The sequence below is a fragment of the Clupea harengus genome, chromosome 19, assembly GCF_900700415.2.
Source record: "Clupea harengus chromosome 19, Ch_v2.0.2, whole genome shotgun sequence".
In the NCBI taxonomy this organism is placed as follows: Eukaryota; Metazoa; Chordata; class Actinopteri; order Clupeiformes; family Clupeidae; genus Clupea; species Clupea harengus.
The window spans coordinates 17,774,996-17,793,325 of record NC_045170.1 but is presented as its reverse complement, the minus strand read 5'-3'; the positions used below and the strand labels follow the sequence as shown (position 1 = coordinate 17,793,325).

At 41.1% G+C, this 18,330-nt stretch overlaps 2 protein-coding genes across 3 annotated transcripts; both read right to left on the bottom strand.

Annotated features, from left to right (window-relative positions):
• Positions 1-4,017: 4,017 nt before the first annotated feature.
• Positions 4,018-7,208, bottom strand: LOC105902025 (induced myeloid leukemia cell differentiation protein Mcl-1 homolog). The gene is made up of 3 exons (XM_012829542.3): positions 6,575-7,208; positions 5,125-5,375; positions 4,018-4,848 (listed from the first exon to the last, which is right to left on the bottom strand). The coding sequence occupies exons 1-3, from the start codon at positions 7,065-7,067 to the stop codon at positions 4,732-4,734; spliced, it is 861 nt and encodes a 286-aa protein (XP_012684996.1). The 5' UTR covers positions 7,068-7,208; the 3' UTR covers positions 4,018-4,731.
• A 1,927-nt stretch (positions 7,209-9,135) lies between these two features.
• LOC105902026 (alpha-endosulfine) lies at positions 9,136-18,309 on the bottom strand. 2 transcript variants are annotated; one of them, XM_012829543.3, is made up of 3 exons: positions 17,886-18,309; positions 14,064-14,189; positions 9,136-13,193 (listed from the first exon to the last, which is right to left on the bottom strand). In XM_012829543.3, exons 1-3 carry the CDS (start codon positions 17,940-17,942, stop codon positions 13,023-13,025), a joined length of 354 nt encoding a protein of 117 aa, XP_012684997.1. In that variant the 5' UTR covers positions 17,943-18,309; the 3' UTR covers positions 9,136-13,022. The 2 variants fall into 2 exon arrangements, with proteins under 2 accessions (XP_012684997.1, XP_012684998.1); XM_012829544.3 differs by having other exon boundaries at positions 14,064-14,186; positions 17,886-18,306.
• Positions 18,310-18,330: the final 21 nt, after the last annotated feature.

Sequence of the window (18,330 nt, the reverse complement as noted above, 5' to 3'; positions counted from 1 at the left end):
CAGTGCATAGCCTGGGCAGCTAGTGGGCGACAGGTGTGTTTATCTGTTAATTAATATTAATTTGAAAATGATACTAGTTTCCTATAAATCATAGTTTTTTTTTTAGTTTGGGATTACATTGTTCTCATGTGAATTAATTAAACTGAAATATCATGTGCTATTTGTTGAAACTTCTATGCTATACATATGCAGTGAATGAAAACAACAGTAACAGTTGCAAGGGACAAGTTTGAACAGGAGAGGGCGCCATGCTGAGATTTCCACTGTCGTTAAGATAAACTTGTCCAAGTCTCTCCAATGAAATTCCAAAAGTGTTTAGAAAAAAAAAAAAATCAAAAACTTTAAATGAAGTCTGTGTACAACTTTGACCTTACTATAAAGGGGAGGCTGCATGTCCTTAAATCACTGAAACTATAGGATTTTGCATTGTTCTTAATCTTTGAAATAATGCAAGAGCACACATTCTTTAAATACTTCTGTGGTTTATTGGTGTGTTTTATGGCGCAGTGTTAGACATGATAGACATAGATGGAAAAAAACAGATGTTACAAAAAATAGACATGACATATTACTGTGATCAAAAGTCAGCCCTCAGTGTTTGGCCAATATCTTTGAATATATTTAACAAAAGCACATTTCTTCCTGTTCCTCCTTTGGCAGAGGTAACATTTTTTTTTAGAATGACTGACTGAAGATAGGCCAAAACAATGAATTCCAACTACATTTGTTTTACAAGACTTTTAAGACTAATACCTTCAACAAGTCTGTCAAAACAGCCATGTTTAGGTATATATGGTTATAAATATAAAGTATAATTTCACTAAAGAATATTCCCTGAGGGACACATTTCTAGTGAAATTACATTTGAGAAAACAAATAATCTGTAAAGTTTCCTTGTAAACATCAGTCTTTTCAACTTCTCTTTAACCTTGGTCATGTGACTCCCAGAGAATTTAGTCAGCTGACTTCTGAGAAACAGGCTTTCTGTTGCTTTTTACAGCCTTTGGGGCGTACTGTTGCTAGGGCATAGGCAGAAAGAGCACAGACCAATCAGACCTTACCAGGAAATACTCAATAATTTTCCGTTCTAATCGAAAGTAGTTAGTGTCTGATATGTTTGCAAACAAAAGGAACTGAAAAACAAAAAAAAACTTTTAAATTACAGCTTAAACTTGAAGGAAGCTAAAAAATAGAATTTGTAACACTTGGAAAACCAAATTGAACACATTTATGATTTAGTTTCATTTCAACCAAGTGAAGGTTTAGGTTTGGAATATCACGATTTATGGATTCACAGGGCAAGAGAATTCTCAGCCAGTCAGATTAGTTTCTAAGGCACAATCGAACCAGTTATAGGCTATCTGCAGTGGACCCTGTGAAATAGGACGACCACAAAATAATATTTGTATTTCCATGGTTAGTGATGTATGACTTCCTCATGAAAAAAACAAAACACACACACACTTTCAGGAGGGAGGGACAGTCCTCACCCACACACATACAAATCCTCCACCTAACAAAATTCCCCTGCCTCATCCTGCCAACCTGTCTGCACTTCCGCACTGAAAAGAGAAGTTTAAGGAGAGAATTGGGTAGGCTGGTGCAGTTATGTAAGACGACCTACAAAAATAGACCATTGTGTATGTCAGAGTTGTATTTCAGAAACAGGAAGTTATGAAGGCCTGAAAAAACAATGTCAACGGAGTAAGACTGTGGGACGATGTGGTTTGATGAAGGGTGACTGACATTTGACTGCGGGAAAGGTGCCAGTATCTTCATGTCCCCCCCTCCCCCAGTGGGGATATCACCACAGGCAAACAGCTGACGTGAAGTCTGAGAGCCTAAAACGAAACCATTTATTTGTTCCCGTGTTACAAATAAAATTTGTAATTTGTAAAACAACAGCAACAACAGGTATCTTCACAGAGTTGAACACAAAGGACTGAATGTTATGATCTTGCCTTAAAGAAAATAGATGACCCTAACCTAATCTTCGGAACCAATCACTGTATTATAGAGTATATGACTGTATATCGATATATCGAGAGGAATCGTCTAGCTGTCTTCTTACCAATAGTAAGAATAATCCTAATAATGAACAATACAAATAAGACCCAACTTGTGTAATTAAGATGCTACTTTCACAAGAAAACAAACTAGTGGAAAAGGTAAAGAACATGATGCATGCATCTAGATTATTCTGCCCCTTCACTCTTTGAAGATTGTGTGTTTCTATTTGGTTGATATGGTTAAATGTAATTAGATGTATTTCTCAGATGGTCTGAATAAATTCAGATAGTTTACCGTGTAAAGTCAACCATGGCTTCAAAAGGATTTGTTACAGTTTATATTCTGGTGAGGCACTTTTAAATTACATGTCTTCCACTACAGAAACAGAAAATGTGACTCAAACACTTGAAAAGGAGTGTTCATCTTTAACAACCAAAAACTCAAGACTGAATACTTAACTAAATCAGATGGTTACGTGTCCTTTTCTGTCATTATCTACACAGGTTAGACATTTAAAGCAATAACAAATACATTTTTTATTGTCTATAATAATAAAAGCACACTCCCTAGCCAGCTCAGTAAAGGAAATATTTCATAAAGCAAGAGGAATAAACTGTGTGGTGTTTTGGACCAAGAACTAAAGTCAAGAAGACTAAGCTCAAGAACAGTACAATATGCATAAATGCACTGACTCGTTGTGGTAGTATTAGGTTTTATGGTGTTATAGTTTTTTGTCTAGTCTGTATCTGAACAAGCTATAAATAATTTGTTTTGTCCATTTACTTGGCTTAGAAACACACAATTCCAGTGGTCGTAGGCATTTGAGAATACTGAAGTGAATGAACTTTCACCAAACAGGTCAAGGAATTGAACATAATCATTATGTTGACGTAGGTACTGGGGCAAGACAGGAAAAAACAGATATGTTGAAAGCATTAAAAAAAAAAAAACAGAAGTAGGTTACAAAACTACTGAAAGCTCTTGAGTGTTAGTTTCAGTTCACACTTCTCAGGCTTCTCAGAAATGGAGAATCAACCTCCACGGTTTTGCAAACATTGGTTTGTGGGTCAGAGAAAGAGCGGAGTGGGTGCATCATAGTTACAGGAAGCAAGCTGCAGTTGAGCCAGAGCATAGTCTGCTGCAAGCAAGCTCACTACGTGAACTGTTGTCCTAGCAACTGCTTGAGGTCTTCGAGGAGCAGCCGTTCCCATCTGTGCCTTCTCTAAATATGTTACCGTGGCAACACCTCAAACAGTCAACAGACAGAGTTTGATACAGAAGCTACCTCCAATGGAACATGTGAAGAGGAAGACAGATCTTCATGGCAATGATGTAGATCTACTGAAACAACATGAATCCCCAAACCATTCACCGATCCTACCCGTATCTGTTCACAGGAGCAGACGTCTCATCAGAATGGTGTGATGTGAATGGGCTTTTTCCTCTTTGGTCACAGGATTTCAGTCACGTATCTTGAACTTCCTCATTCACCTCGAGCAGTCATGTTTAAATTTTCATCTGGAAAAAAACTTCCAACCTCCCCTCATGCATTCCGCATATACACACGAGCAACAGAGGTCAGCAAACAATATTTTACCACATTTTCCACACTTCTAACCTTATTTTCTTTGCATTTCTCTTGTGACGGTTCTGTGCTTTCACAGTGTGAAACACCATCCACACATAAAAAACACATACAACTCCTATTTAAAAAAAAATTCATGATATATTTTGTTTTGAAACAACCCTTAAACAATCTGTAAGAGAATACTTCAGTTTCCATCATTTACTGGATTTCCATACCTGAGAGAACACCAGTGAACAATAACCACCAGTGCAAACGTGGTGTTCATGAGAAGTGACCCTTCACACACTTGGAGCATTCCTGTGGAGAATGTGAGTCACCAAGTATGAAAGGGAGGTGTCTATTTTCATCCTGCTTGTCTAAAGCGCTTCTAAACCAAGTTTCTACACCTCCGCAAAGTAAATGACACCAGACAACAATTCTTCCACAAAATAAACTCTTTTATTTTACTGAAAAATATATAAATATATATATATATATATAATAATAATTTTCAACATATTTGGAGTTTCTTTTGCTATTCAGCATCCGCTTTCAGGTGTGTGATTTAGAATCAATTAAGTCACAATCCACTCAAACAAAACGAAGCATAATGTGCCGCAACCCATAAATGAATTAAAGTTGTGTTTCTCACCTCAGTCCATATATAGACTGGAGGGCATGTACTGGTGCGAGTGATTATACAAGCAGGGCCCTGTGACTCATCCAGGAGTGACCAGTTAAAAGCCTGCCACTTGCATGAACTAACATCAGGCTCTTCATTACAGATGGCTGCAACTGTGGAGATTTGGTGGGGGGGGGATGAATAAGAAAAACTATACTTTTAAACTCTTTACTTATATAAAAAATAAATTTTCTAAGGACAAATATCAACACAAACTTAGCGTTCGATTCCTCAGGGCGAGCTCGACTTTACGGCAGACGGTCTCCTCTCTGTAGCTGCTGCTGCCTGGGGCACAGTGAGCGCACAGGAGCTGGGTGTGGGACAAATGGGCATTCAAATCTCACAGAGATTATATATTCCCACGGACACATCTATGATGTTATTCATTTCCCTTGTGATCCCAGCATTTCTGTGGTCTTGGTGCTGTGCTGTGAATGTCAAGGATGGACAGGTGCTGTGTAAAGAGTCCATTTCACCTTATCAGAAAGGCCAGTCCAGCTCCAAGGCCGGCGAAACCTGCCACTGCCATGAGGGTGTTTCTCACCACAGATTCAGGGTTCTCCTCATAAAAAAAATCTCTGAACCCATGCTGTGGAGAAGAGGTAAGAGGAAGCAAAAGCACCTTTAGTTATACTCACCCAAACAAGAACTGGTTACAGTTCCTACACTCTAAGGCCTGGTTCCTTTAAACACTTATGTCATGAAGTTTCCACTTTCCAAGGGAACTCTAGTCCCATGGAAAAATCATTACAGTTTAACTGGAACCAGCACAATGCTGTTCCACCTCCAATCACCACAACCCTGCCTCGATCTAAATTTCTGTTGCTAGAGCCAAAAGAATCTCCATGGTGTCAAGGCAACTCACCCATCCATTGTTGTTGATGAGCCAGTCATACTTCTGGAGGGCCAGGTATGAGGAGATCTGGTTAGACACTGTTTCCACACACTCTGGCCTTCCAGCCCCCTTCAAGTGTCCACTGAGCACTGCCCCAAAGGCCACTAATGTGGCGATACGACCCCAGTTAGTGGTGCCGTCGCTGAATGTACTCTCAGCCACATCCGTCACAAAGGACATATTATCGTCCAGGTGGTCCAGATCCAGCCTCCTCACCATACCTGCAGAAACATCAGAAAGAATGAGGCAATTATACATTGACATACTGTGGAAAGGCATGGGGGTATTCTTACAACATGAGGGAAATGTAAACAGATGGAGGTTCTTGTTTTTACAGAAAGTCAAGCGTTGTATCAAAAGCGTTGTATCAAAAAAGAGGCCTAAATATTCACCACTGTTTGATATTCATCTACAGCAATGTAAAATTGAAAGAAAATAAATAATCTACCAGAAACCAGAAAACGTATGAACTAACCCAACTAAAATGCACTGTGTTCGGGTTTAGAGTTAAAACTGACACCAATATGCCAACCAGCCACAAATTCCAACAGGTTAGCCAATTTTTTTTGTATGTTGTACTTTGCTTGGTACGTCATGATATTGGCAGACACTACACAAGTGGCCTATGTAACGCAGGTCTCAGTTTAGACATGCGGGAATGACAGCTTCCTGTGCGTGTTGAATGCACTGATAAGGCACTTCCGCAGAATTTAGACCCTAGTTCCAAGAAGCGGACTTTCGAAATGACAAAGTTTCGCCGAAATGATTATATCAGTTCCTCTAAATATTTGAAAATGTAGGCTAGCCAACGACCACGATGGACTATGCTTTCTGCGGCAATTTAAGTTCAAAATCCTTCCTTTATATGGGTTGAGCTTTACTCATAATTACACACAAAGGGCAACTTCAAAGTCAGGTAACTTATCAATGTGGCTAGCAAATGTTATCTTGGTACCTCCTGGGAAACAATGTATTAAATATAACACATTGCCAAAATATTCATCATACATCTCGATGGAACCCTTAATTTACCAAAGCGATCCAGTTGATTGAGGTGAAGGTTCAAAATAAAAAAAATACTGACTGACTCATACCTATAATTAACACATTTCAGTTATGCTACGTTAAGTTACACACCTAGTCAGATAATCGTTTGGCTAATTTAAATGAATTGACCAACAAACATTGAGGTACATAGTTGGCGAGCAGTCATTATTACCAGCGTTTGTTACTGGCTTGAGAACAAACTGTCTGTGAAGCTAGCGAGGGCCAGGGTAGGCTAAGGCCACCTAACGACTGCCAAACGAGCAAATAAAGCCACTTCCGCCTAGCGTCAGCTAGAAAGGCCACGGGAATTTCTCAACTTGCAACTTGTTTATACGAAAGGCAAAGTCCACAATGTGAACTTACGAAGGCTTACCTTTGAATGCAATCTCGTGCTTTGTTAAAACGTCGTTTACGACCTTCCTCATAGTTCCCATTGCTTTGTGTGGACGCCGTTCTGATCGCGAGAGACCCGTATAACTCAAATAAAACTCAACAATTAGTTCTCTCGTTTCTCGCATGAGTTCAGTTTCTCCTGTAGGGAACTCTGGACTACAGGGCTGAGAGTCCGGAGATGTGGGCAAAGATCCATCGTCTTCCGAACTGTGAAAACCACTATCAAACCCTAACGCTTTTCGTTCAGGCAATAAGACTCTGGGTGAACTATCCACTTCGTCAGAACAATCATCCAGTTCATTTTCGGTTTTCAAGCCAATCGACTTTGCTCCAGATCCAGCGTTTGGAGCTGCAGAGGGCGCTCCGATGTCTTCCATAAAGCACTTGTCCGCGACTCCATTTTGAACGGTGTAATGAGGACAAAGCAAACCGACGACACTGGCGGTCGTGCGCTTCATGGTTGAGAGACTCATTACTACAGTCGAGAAGTTTAAGTTGTACTGTTGAAGTACGAGTATTTAAAGCGTAAGAGCTTCTTACGAAATTGGTAAACTCAAGACACGTTCTCGACAACACTCCGACGGTAGAGTGAAGCGGAAGTGAATTTCTAAAGTACGGATATATATAAACTATCGTACGGGCGTGGTCAGAAGCCGGTAAACCCTTATATGGTATTTCCGTCAGTATAGGGTTTGGATTAATGTCGGCCTATCTATTTACGAAGAGTGTAGCCTACCTATCTGATTTTGTGAAAGCATGTGGAAGTTTTAGTTTGACATATTTTGAACAAGACAAGACACCACCACAAGACACAAGAAAAAATAGTTTGTTTGGTCATATTTACAATGTGGTAGATCACATTTCATAGCCTACCATAACAATGAGTGGTGGTAACTGTGTTTCATTACATATCCGAATCCTAAAATTAATTCTGTGACGGATATGTATCCTAAAATGGACAGACTTCCACTGACCATATGAAATACTTCTATTACGGTTGACGGAATTGTATCAGGATCATACCAGTTTACATCCATTATTAAATCTGTGTTCATACCATACACACGTACTAAATATAACACATTTCCATTTTCAGGAGTTTTTTATTTCCATCCCATTGAATAGTGCTGTATATTGTGTTTGCCTAAAGCAAACAGGTAAATGTTAGGTTGTTACCTAGCTAAAATGAGGTTGTTACCTAGATACCAATCCATCAGAAAAATATATTACTGTCCATACTGTACATCATCACAGCAATATATTTTAAATGAATCAGTGATCCTGACTTAGTAAAACTGACTTATTTTAATGTTCATTAATATCATGTTAATTTCACCATGCTAATGGCACCAGATGTTCTGTATTTGGAAACATCACTACCATCACCTTTACCATACCATCTTCCCAAATCTGTTCAACTCACTGTAATATTGTGATGCTTTTTAACTGAAAGTTTCACTTAGTCTTCTTAGCTTATGGTTCTATGCAGTTTATTCTGATTCAGACCAGTGTTTCAGAGTGACCACAGGACCATCCAGCATCATTTTACAGACCTTGCCTCTTTGAGTACTCACCAAAGAATATATGATTCCATCTGATCAACAATGTTTTCTAAATATTTTTGGCATTTGAAATGCTTGGATCACTTTTATGTTTAAAGTTCAGGTTTAAGGTATTTGGCTGATGTTTTCGACTACAACTAATGTGGATCATCAGACCCTGACCACCACCTACAAAAAATTGGAATACAGACATGTTGGGAATGGACGCTTATTGTGCTTTCATATTGTTTCACTCATGCCATTCATCTGAGCAATGGGTTTGTTTTGTTTTGGGTTTTTTTTTACCAGAAAAAAATCCAGAAACTTCTTGGCAGCCACACCTCCCCTGATTCATAACCATACCAGTACACCTGGATCTGAATTCCACACCCAATGGTCTTTAAAGGTACAGTGTAGTATAGTTTTTGTTGTCAAAAGTAAACATATATTTTACAATTCAACGATTGTTGAACATAAACAATAGTCTGTAAATTCAATGTATATATATATATACACTTGATGAAATAAAAATAAAAAAACAAGTGTTCTTGATCTTCAAATGGGTTTTCAGCGTGAGTAACTCATCTGATGCTTTTTGAGATACACGATTAGGGTTTCGGGATTTTTGTGTGGGCTGAAAACTGTTCTCAATTTCTTCAAATCTGGTTTCGACAGACGATGAACAAACCCTACCCCTGGGAATTCTGCTAACCTCAACTACGCAGTCTTCAGCTCAATATGCTGAGATGTTTCCCCCTGCTGGCCAATCTGTGTCATTAATATAACAGGGCACCATATTTACGGTCAGACTAGTCATATGGCCAGACTGAAGTAATGCATGTAATTCAGTGTTGACTCTCATGTTTCCTCAGGAAGGAAATAATCACTACACATCAGATCTCTGATGTCTACAGCCCCACAAACAGAACCCTATATTTAAAAGTATGGATACTATTGTAGGTATACCGTAATGCATGTCAACAAATGCTGAAAGCTGAAATTCATGTAAAATTTTATTTCAAATACTGACAAAAAAGTCCTTTCCACACTGACATTATTAGACATTCTCTACATTTTCAACCATAATTGTCCCATTTCCAGTCCAACAATTCACTCCTTTCCTGGCACAAATCTGCAGTTTGTTTGTTACAGCAGTAAGTTTATAATTCAACAGCAAAACTAAAATTAAACAAAGAAAAAAATAAACATTTGTTTCACAATGGCAAGTAGTGTAGAGACCCTGTAGGAGAAACTATGAAGCATTAGCTTTTCCTATTTTGCAGAAGCATCTTTAGTGAGAGGCCTGTTCCAATTGACTATGCATCAAAGAAGGGTCGTGCCCTGTACGGCACATGAGCAAGGCCAATCAGACACGAGCTGACTTAAGACAGAATCTTGATCGGCTAAGTGTAGAATAGGGGGATATGTCTGGTATTTGCTTGTGGGATTGTTCACTTGATTCATCTGGTACTAGAAAGTGTTATGGAGACACAAGTTGGTGTGTGTGCCCACACCGCATAGCCTCTGCTAACTTCAGACAGCTGGCTAGTTCTCCCTTCCAGGCTTACTGACTACCCAACAAGGCTTTGCACTGGGCCAGAGGGCACCAATGATCCCACTGATAACGACAGTAGTGCCTCCACCTGCAGGACTGTCCAGAGCCTAAGATGACACTCCTCTAGGTTTACATTAGAAGTACCAAGGTCTACCCCTGTGTGTTAATCACCTCCGTATAGCACCTTTCTGTTCTCCATACATATAGCAGCTATACATTCCAGTTTACACTGTGTTCACAATAAGCAACACATAGGCCTATTCAGTTGTTTGTCATTCTGGAGGGCACTGCAGGCGAATCACTGTACTAGTTGGGGGCGGTAGATGCATGGCTGTTTTATTTTAGTTTCCTACTTCTGCCCACACAGGTCAAAATGGGAGCAGCGGAGTCGAAACAAACAAAATAAAAACAAAAGACAAAAATGAGAGAACGAGCAAAAATGAAACAAAATACAAATGAAACCAACAGTTTGTGATATATAAGCAGAAACGAAAGAGAAACAACAGCTATTTACATGAGGCTGGGACTAAGGCAGATGGCAGAAACAATATATACACTCATATCGCACAACATCCTGACTTTCCCGGTTCTCAAAGCCCATCTCACTTCTCTCGAGCAGAATCTTTTGTACACATGTGATACATTGAACAAGATGATCACTAGGTAGGTTTCTTGCCATCTTTCCACATTCAACACCATTTACTGGGCGTGCATTGTCAACTGGACATTTCTAGAACTCAGCGGAAAGATTCTCCGAGTTTGCTGCCCAGCCAAGTTGCCAACATAGTGGCTGGCTGAGGCATGAGGCATGATAGACAGCATAGCTGATGACTGGATATGAAAGAAGCAAGCCATCTGATGATTGAATGGTGAAGAGGTAGCCAAAATTATTATTGGCTATGAGATAGATGGCAGCCTGGTAGATGATTGGCTGTGAAAGTAAGGGCTGCTATATCTCACTCTCCTTTTGGACTGTATGTTTGAAAACATGAGGTAATATTCACCTTTTTTGTTACCATGACAATATAACAATAAAGTGGAAATGTGCGGGGGAAGGCCTCACAGTTTAGGCTTTTTTCAAAGACAGACATGGAGTCAAGCTGATGAATGTGAATGTTTGATGATTTCAGGAAACCATAAAAAATGACATACCAACAATTTAGATCCATCTATTAAGGGTTATCAAGATCATAATCCCCCCCCAAAAAACAACGATATAATCAGGGGTATTTCCTGTTTCAGGTAATGGAGGAGAAAGAAACATCCATTATTTAAAGCAATTTTAAGTAATACATGCTGCCTTAAACACCTGAGATGTTCCTGTGTCTGCCATTGATACAAACTCCATTGCATCATCATCCTTGGCTTTTTCCATCCCACCACATGTTAGTGACCATGGCAGCATCATAAACTGGCATCATTACCTGCTGTTTCTTACATCATTCTCTCTCTTTACTTTACCCAACAATATCGAAATTAACATTTTGTTCAAACAGAATTAGCAACAGATTCAGCTCTTATTATTCCCACAGCATTACGACTCAAACAGGAGTAAACAGCTCCCTCTCTGACAAGAACTTAAGACTGTCACTGGCTGTGCTCCTCCAGTGGCTATGGTCATGTATTGAACCCACACAGGCAGCCCCTCTCCTAGTGACGACGTCACACCCACCACCCTTGGTTAGAGCAGCAACAGAAAGCGTAGTAGTCATGACAACAGTAGGAGCAGTGATCATAGAGAACGCTGCCTGTCCCAGCCCGGTATGGTACAGCACAGATACAGTCTTGTTATTTTTGTCCACCATTTTTTTGTACCCAGTGAGCAGCTGGTGGAGAGGGTAGGAGGTGGGATGTGATGTGGGACACCGAAGCTCCACCAGCATCGGCAGCAACGACGTGGGGAAACCAAATTCATTCTTTTAATTCCTCACACCAGTTTCTCCACTACCATAGATACATGACTCATAAGAATAGTTATGCATTTGTAAGGAGTTTACTGTCTTACATGCCTGACTGATTGCAGATGTATTGACGTTGGTTGATTGGAATTTAACGCGGAATGTGGTTTTGATTTGTCTATGAGTAAAGAAAACTATTCTGTCAATTCATATTTGTTTTTCATCTACATCTACAAGTGTTTAGTTTATCACTAAAGATAAAAACTGTGTATCCAACATGCGCCATGAATGAATTCTCATTTTTTTCGGGTCCTTACTTCTTACTGAAGGTGACAAATGAATACTTGGGTTATACATCCAAGACAACAGCCACACAGGGCACTGAACATGGCTGGTGTGTTGGGAAAGCACCAGCTAAACATGCCTGACAACTGAACAAGCGTTGGACACATTCTGATTGCATAAGGGTGATTCCAATTGGTTTAGGAAAGGCCTTGTGGAACCGTCAGAATCCTTGAGTTGATCAACTTAAATTTTTTCATTGTCTAATTGTCCCTGTTTCTTTGGTTCCATACATTGTTTGGACAGGATGCTGGCCCTTATTGCACGGCCCTTATCAGCACGCCGACAACATGTGATGCAACAGAGCCAGTATCCAGGACAACATTGGTTATATTTGGTTGTGAAGGTATCGCTAGAGGTGCACTGGTATCGATAACAGGTACACGACTGGAAGCGATGCAGATCACGGTCACTCCCTGTGTTAGAAGTCATTGCCCACTGAGGCAGATTACATGTGTATTCAAACAGACTGTTGTTAGTGAGCTCATATTAAGAACCTACTGTGGTTCAAGAAGTTATGGCCCTGTGTAAGCCAAAACAGGAATTTTCTAAGTGTTAATTGTAGGCCTGGACAGAATGGCCACAACTGTGTGCAAAAACATTTGGGAGTCATTTAGGAAAAAATTCCCTTTCTAAAAAAAAAACCTCTGAACTTTCACATCGCTAGAACCTATTGGCCTTCGATAAGGAGTACCTGTGCACCTCTACATAACACTACGGCTTTAAAAGACAATCTGGTGCTATAAGGTATGTGGCTGACCTGGGGAAGGATGAGTCTGTGGTGGTGGTGGTGGTGGGAGCATGGGGGGGGGGGGGTTAACTAAGGGATGAATGTGGCGGTGGAGGTGGAGGTGAAGACACAGTTAGTGATGAGAGAGTTATTGTTTCTATCTGAGGAGACACTGGAGATTGATTTATCCACACTCATCTTCAGTAATGGGCTGTGTGTCGGACCTGCATCCTGCATCAAGACCCTCATAAGGAACCTGGTGGGGACAGTTGGGTTGGGGTGAGGGTGGCGGGAGGGGGCATACTCAGTTGGAGGGGGTGTAGGAGTAGAGGTATAGGGGTGAGGGGGGTGGGTGGGTGGCTCTATCCAGCCAGCTTGCTGGTAACTAGAGAGGATTTTCTCTGAGGCAGGTCCTGCGGCGTGGGGATGTGGTCCCCCGTCACCAACCCCTTCTCTGGACCGGCCACTGGCAACTGCTTGCTCTTCATCTTGGCCTTGGCCATGTTGTAGTCGCCCGAGTCAAAGTACTTTTGCTACAGAGAGAGAGAAAAATAAAGAATGAAAAAGAGAAAGGAAGAAAGGAAGAGAGGCGGAGATGAAAGAAGAGAGAGAGGGCGAGAAGAGGAAAGAAAGAAGAGAAAGACAAAAAGAAAGAGAGAGATGAACAAATAATGCCTGCAGTGCCTTTTTATTGTAGTTCCACTGTAGAATTATGAGCGCAACAGAAGTGCAGGCCGAGCATAAAACCTCACACATTCACACGCTCTCATTGTGCCATTTGCAATTACTATGACATGTAACAACCTCTTAGAATATGAAGGGAAGCCGTAGGCACTTCCAGTTTCATTTAAAAGTGCACTCCAACCCCGTTTACTTCACAATTTTCTCACAGAAAATGTGCTTTGGGGTGGAAGTGGAATGCTTTATTTTAGTGCATCCTCTTTTTACGTAGTAACTAAGTACTGTACATGGATAATTTACTAGTAGTGATATGGAACATTAAAAAAGCCCCCTTAGGAGGAAGTTAGAAAATTCAGCTCCTGTTGTCAAAATCCTCAAATGTAATAAAAACTGATGGTTGAATGACTGAAAAGTATGTGTTACAGAATGTCAAAGCGTCTCATTGTGCTAAATCCTCAAAAACCCCATTTGACTGGGGTGCATTGTTAGAGCTGATGGTCACCTAAATGTAGATATTCTGAACTAGCATTTCTGACCTCATGCTACTTCTAATTCTTCTCCCCTTGAAAGACCAGCCGTAGGACATGAGTAGCATGTGACGACACAAGATCTATGCTTGGATGGAAGCTAAAATGAATCTGGACCACCCTTGTTTGACTGAAATCCCTCCCAACAGTGTGCGATCATGTGTGATAATAACGTACTGAGGGACAGTCTCTTACCCCTTTCTGTAGTCTCTTCATCAGGAAGTCTGACCCTCCAGGCTTCTGTCCCAGGTTGGGGTACTTGGACTTGAGTTTTGCCTCCTCTGACTTCACTGGGTTGGCATCCTTCTCCTGGGAGTCCTGCTGGGGACAGAGTTGCCCATTAAGACAGAAAATACCATGACAGCAATAAAGGACATATGAAAAGGCCCTCTCCATTTGACAACTCCCTCCTTTCATGGTTATGCACTACTGAACTAGGTGTGCCACAATGTTCAACATGTCTGAACTATTGTCTTGAAAAATGACCGTCTTTCGCATTAATAACATGCTTCTGTGGTGCTGATATTATGTGGTATCATTGTGATATTATGATGTATTATGACACTTGCACACAATGCCAGTTCTGAACAAGCTGGCAAAACAGGAGGTAAGGTAAAAGCCAACCCATATGCACTTCAATGGTTGGTAATTTGCATTGACGAGACAGCACTTCCAAGTAACCAGCAATTTGATGTCTATGGTAAACTAGCAATCTGATGTCTATGGTAAACTAAGCTCTTATTTGACACACCACCCTTATCTCAAAGTCCAGAAAAGTTCATACTGGCCTTGCCCAGTTCTATCTCACCAGTCAGCAGAAGCAGACTGGATGACTGACAGTCAAATAACTGCAACCATCCATCTACTGTATCTCATTGAGACTACAAGTGAATATCTGTCAATGATCTGGAAGCAAAGGAAAGGCTTTAGTATAAGGAGATATACGAAGCTTAGCCTTCAACTTATTCTGTGCTAGACTGAAGACAGCTGTATGGAGCCCAGATGTTTTTTTCAATATTTCTCATCAATATCTAATCTTCCTCACGAGCAAGTATGTCAGTAGTTTCAATTCCAGCCCCCCAAGCTCTGAGTAGCACTTAAAAAGAAACTAAACAAGTTGTCTTTCTTGCTAGCATGAACGAGAAAGGTAAGCCTAATGAAAAACACAGCACCCAGTGAGGATAGTTGCTTTGGTGCTCCTTAATCAAGCCCCGGTCTCCAGAGCCTACAGACCCTGAACCCCACATTTGCACTGAAGTCGTCTTTAGTTACAAAGACACTGACTACCCTGGTTGTAGTCAGCTATGCAAGACCAAGACATGAACAGGCCAGAAAGCAGGGCTTTGTGATGGGTTTGCTGCAGCCAGTAACTGTGTAATTGTGCTTTGAACAGGGTGTTTAAAAGTCCCTGGGGTGACAGCTGCATTAATGTGGACAGGGCTTTACAGATCCAACAGGATGATCCCTTCCTTTTGGCGTTAAGTGCCTTAAATACGTACCTATACCCATGCAATTCCCTAGCACATGGGGCTAGGATACATTTTGAAGCATAGTTGTCAGAGACAGATGGCCCTCTATATAGGCTACACCAAGGTGAGCAACAGGTGAGCCTAATACCTCCATTTAAGGAGTATTGCTGTTTGTTTATTCTACCTGAATGGGTGCTTTGTATATGAAAAGTCTTTTAGATGGGGAGTGACTGCGTCTGCATATTTGAATTTTAAAATATAACACAAATGAGCAAGGTACAGAACATTTACAGCCCTGAAATAAAGAAGTAAATGATTAGCATGGCTGGAACCAACTCCGCCTTTACTGTGATAATGATAGCCCTGGGAGCGGTGCGCTGCTGGTTATTATGTTGCTCATATTTCCATCCAGAGGCAACAAATCTTTCTAAAATATCTGCAAACAGGAAGCATTGAATTCAGGACCTTGAAACTCCTTATCAGTACCCTCCAAGTAAGTCATCGTAAAAGAAACAAGCAACACCCACACATCCATCTCGCATAATATCTCGCTCACATGTCACCGAGGTATAGCCTTCCCACATGCAGGCATAGCTTTGACTCCATGCTTCTAACATTCATGACCAAAGCCAAATCCAAAACGATAACCTCAACAAAAAGGTTAAAAAAAATTAGTTTCAGGCTGAAAAGGGACAACAGCACTACCAGCCCAATATCTGTGCACTCTCCCTGGGCTCTGCAGCTCTGCCTGAGGCCACAGCGAGGAGTCTGTCTGCTCAGAGTGCACGCAGGCCACATGCTGCCACCGCCTCGCCCTGGAACCCATCTCTCCCAGGGCAGCCCAGCCACTGTGGCTTCAAGTCCCTGCAGAGAAAAAAAGGTGCCCACTGGGCTTGCGAGTCCAGTTTTTAAATCAATGTGTAGGCAGGATGATGCTCATCTGCCGTCATGAGTTTTGGTCACTGCATTGCGTCTGGACGCGTGTTGGCTCTTAAACAGTCTGGCAGAACTGCAGGAGGGTAAAATATTTAAGAGACTGTTGCACAGAACGGGGTTATGAGCTCCATGCTCTGTGCTAAAAGCCTACTGGGAGACTTGGTTGTAAATGCCAAGATGGCTGCGTGGTGGTTTCTTTGTTATGGTAACTACGTCTGTGACTTCCATTCTTTAGGTGGGATTTTATGTAGGTTTCACTCAGGCTGTCAATGTATATAATACACTAAAGTATCTTTCTTGTATGCTAATGTATCCTGACTGGTGAATGCTAAGGTAATTGAGGGATGCTGAGGTGGCAGTACGGTGTGGCGTGGCTGCTAGCCTATACTTAGATCTCAGAATGGCATCAATGCACTTGAGCTTATACCCTACCATAGGGTTGATGAAGAGCAATCTGTGCAGTAAGATCAGGTAGCAGAGCTGTGGGATGATGTAAGCCGCGAGAACCCTGCTATGCAGTATAGTTATGATTTATGATGGTTTAGCTGTAATACTGATTATTTAGGATGCCTGAGAGGCAACAACTGATCAGTGACGTGAGTGTTCAGTGGTTAAGCAAGAGGTAGCCACAATACGCTGTATTAAAGACAGTAGTTGCTGTATGTTACCTTCATGTGGCCTACCACAGAAGCTTGCAAGACACTCAGTTGTATCTTACATGCAAACATTGTTGCAGTAATAGTTGCATCACACACTGATTTCTGATACATAACACTAATATTCTGTTTGAAAAGACTGAGTTCATTTACAAATGTTGGTTAGGACAAATACAGTTGCTTTACGCAATGGGATTCATATAACAGTAGTAATGAATTGAGGAGATTATAGAGCCAGCTAATAAAGGCACCATAGCCTTCTACTCCACAGCTCAAGTACCCCCAAGACTCAAACATAGCCTGTTGTCTTTCAGACTGTGTAGGGTGAGTGTCTTAAAGAATGACACTGGGTCTTAATTAGTACCCTAAATTGATTCCCTTAATTGGTGCTTATGTTTATGGACAAGAGGAGTGCCCTGGTAATCTGTGTTTCTGGCTCTGAGGTAGTGACACTTCACATCTCAACCTGCTCATGCAGATGAACACCCAAAGCTTCAACAACAGCGATCACGCCTCTTTCTCCTCCTCTGTTCCTGTGAACTGGATCAACATGGCAGAGCTGCGCACGAAATATTTAGTCATCAGAACCGGAAGACACCTCTGAAGCTTGACAACAGCACCAGCCAATGAGGAGAATGATTTTTTGCAACTGATCATCTAGCCAGCATTATGGGAGAGGATAACTTGTGCATTAAGGCAGGATATCCGAGTCTTGCCCCAATATGGACCAGCTCGATGTCACGACATGTAATTACACATTCATAGTATGGCGACAGGTTATAACGCATGGCTAAAACGCAATGTTACAATCAATATACCGGTCTTGTCTTAATTTTTGGATGCCAGGGTAATGTAACAGTAAGCCTTTGGTTAAAAATAAGCGACGTAGCGGGTTTTAGAGCTGGATAGCTGGCTTCCGAAGCCCTGCACTGACCAAGGTAAACTATAAAACCTACCTGTTTCTCCTCTCCTGACTCCAGTGGCGCCTCGGACTCTTGATTCTCAGACGACATGTTTCTACTTGGGAAACAGTAACGGTAAAACGCCTTTTCGTCGCCTGAAAAAGGGAGCTTTTATGTAAGCACCACTCTGCCCTCAGCCCACGGCACTCCTGTACAATCTTCCTATTTAGTCCAAAATGGCGATTGACACATCTGACGTCACTCAGGGAGGCGTTGGAGGGATGAATGACAACTATAATCACCAATGAGGAATCCAGGAAGAGACACCAACAATTGTATTTGCACCTAATTGGAATAAGCGAAATACACTGATATATATTCTTTGAATTCATTTGTATAGCAGAAAAATATTTGTGAAAAAGTATATTCGAAAAGTATGAATATGCTATGGAAAACGCCAGTCTAGTGACTCATCTAATGACGCATGCTTCATCTTTTT

Coding starts and splice junctions, on each gene's coding strand:
- LOC105902025 (XM_012829542.3), bottom strand. CDS start 7,067: ATGAGTCTCTCAACCATGAAGCGCACGACCGCCAGTGTCGTCGGTTTG. Junction 5,376..6,574: donor GCACGAGATTGCATTCAAAG/GTAAGCCTTCGT, acceptor ATGTTTCTGCAG/GTATGGTGAGGAGGCTGGAT. Junction 4,849..5,124: donor TCATCAACAACAATGGATGG/GTGAGTTGCCTT, acceptor TCTTCTCCACAG/CATGGGTTCAGAGATTTTTT.
- LOC105902026 (XM_012829543.3), bottom strand. CDS start 17,942: ATGTCGTCTGAGAATCAAGAGTCCGAGGCGCCACTGGAGTCAGGAGAG. Junction 14,190..17,885: donor AGTCAGGAGAGGAGAAACAG/GTAGGTTTTATA, acceptor CTCTGTCCCCAG/CAGGACTCCCAGGAGAAGGA. Junction 13,194..14,063: donor TGAAGAGACTACAGAAAGGG/GTAAGAGACTGT, acceptor CTCTCTCTGTAG/CAAAAGTACTTTGACTCGGG.